Source organism: Pyxicephalus adspersus, chromosome 1 (assembly GCF_032062135.1).
Source record: "Pyxicephalus adspersus chromosome 1, UCB_Pads_2.0, whole genome shotgun sequence".
Lineage (NCBI taxonomy): Eukaryota > Metazoa > Chordata > Amphibia > Anura > Pyxicephalidae > Pyxicephalus > Pyxicephalus adspersus.
The window spans coordinates 72,277,335-72,279,159 of record NC_092858.1 but is presented as its reverse complement, the minus strand read 5'-3'; the positions used below and the strand labels follow the sequence as shown (position 1 = coordinate 72,279,159).

At 42.5% G+C, this 1,825-nt stretch overlaps 1 protein-coding gene across 2 annotated transcripts in view; it reads left to right on the top strand.

Annotated features, from left to right (window-relative positions):
- Positions 1-696: 696 nt before the first annotated feature.
- XK (X-linked Kx blood group antigen, Kell and VPS13A binding protein) overlaps positions 697-1,825 on the top strand; it is a 24,263-nt gene continuing 23,134 nt past the window's right edge. For both annotated transcript variants that reach the window (XR_011921236.1, XM_072414089.1), the window contains exon 1: positions 697-981. Coding sequence is in view for 1 of the 2 variants with exons in the window: in XM_072414089.1 (XP_072270190.1) it covers positions 737-981 (245 nt within the window). In the remaining variant the exon portion in view is untranslated. The remainder of the gene's footprint in view (positions 982-1,825) is intronic.

Sequence of the window (1,825 nt, the reverse complement as noted above, 5' to 3'; positions counted from 1 at the left end):
TACCTGGACCACGCTTGTCTGCCGCCTGCTCTGCCTGAACAATACCTCCTGCTGTCATCCAACTGAGTGCCTGATCTGCGCTGTCCCTACACCAGAACCCTCTGTCCCACTGGCCCCTGGTGGGAGAGAGCCTGGCCCATCATCCATTGTGGGGTGCTCTGGTAAAGACCAGGAGATGCTTAGACTCCGCGCCCCAGTTAATTTCACAACACCTGCCAGGGGGCGCTGCCCTAACAAAAACAAAGAAAACAATAGATCCTCAATATCTAAGGTTTCACAGGTTACACTTACATACTCTCTAAGGAGATTCTTATTCTTGGTACCCAATCTGAGACACCTATTTGAATAATGATAAAAATAAACACAGCGTGTCAATTTGACATGTCATTTGTTCATGTATATTACCCTTATTTGTAGGCATGTGTGAATAATGAGCTAATGTTTCCTTTACACAGTGTGTGTGTGTATGTATATATATATATATATTTATATATATATATATATATATATATATCGCAAATCTTTTCTCCCAGATATAGAAATAAAAGGACCCAGCAGCATTATTGCTGCAGTATACCAAGCTCTCATGTACAAGAAATGAAGGCTTAGGATAGAGGGGGAGGGAGGGCCAGGATGGGTGGTGAGCACTGTGTTTCTCCTGTATGCAGTCAGTGTCACAGCCCAATTGGAGCAGCAGCCAGTGCAGCATCGCATGCATACACACTGATAAGCCAGTATGAAATTCCCTGGCTCGGTGCTGGTGTCAGTCTTTCTGTTTGTGGCAGAGACAGTGACTGCCCTGTACATAAGCAGCACATACAGGTCGGCTGGAGACAAGATCTGGCAATCCTTGACCCTCCTGTTCTCCCTCCTGCCCTGTGTGCTGGTGCAGATAAATCTCATCTTCATTCACAGGGACCTGAGCAGGGACAGACCGCTGGTGCTTCTGCTGCATCTTCTGCAGCTGGGACCTTTAGTCAGGTGAGGAGGGGACATGGCAGGCATTAGGGTGGATCATGGTTCGGCCTCCACTATAGGACCACATTTAAATCACATGACTGATTGATGCACACTTTGTTCTGTCAGTAATATGAAGTATCACTCCCTTTGTTTTCATACTAATGCTTTTATTTCCAGCCTCGCCCATTTCAGATGGTGGCATGATACCCTATATTAGGTTCAGCCTTTGTGAACATTTGTTTTTACATTATGTCCCTTGCTGCACGTAGGTAACCTAACACCATGTAGATATGCGAGTGTGTTGGGGGGAATTGTAATGTAATGTAGTGTATTGTGCGCTGCCTCGCAATTCCATGTATAAATGTACCCTGATTGTATTACTTTTGTTTTCCTGATAAATAAAGTTTATATTTCAATCAAAAAAAAAACAAAAAAACAATGTAGATAGAGACTACAATTTTACAATGGGAGCATTGCTGGGATGATAAAGGTGGGGGTGGGTATGATTGTCTGGATTACACAGGAAAGAAGCATGTGCAGCCTAGTTTTGTTTGCCTGGGTAATTATGAGTCTGTCTGTCTGTCTGTCTGTCTGGTCTGGTCGGTCTGGTCTGTCCTGTGTCTGTCTGTCCTGTCTGTCTGTCTGGTCTGTCACATTCATTGGGACAGGGATAAACATGCAACAAATCATATTAGCATATAATAATTCAATAAAGTACATGTTTTATTAGTAGAAAAATGTCTAAAAGGTAAATGTTGGTTAACATAATCTAACTCCATTTCTAATATGAAAGATTGTGCAAAAAGTATGCTAATGTTATCATTTGTTGTTGATTTTTGTTCCCTCTAATAGAAACTATATTCTG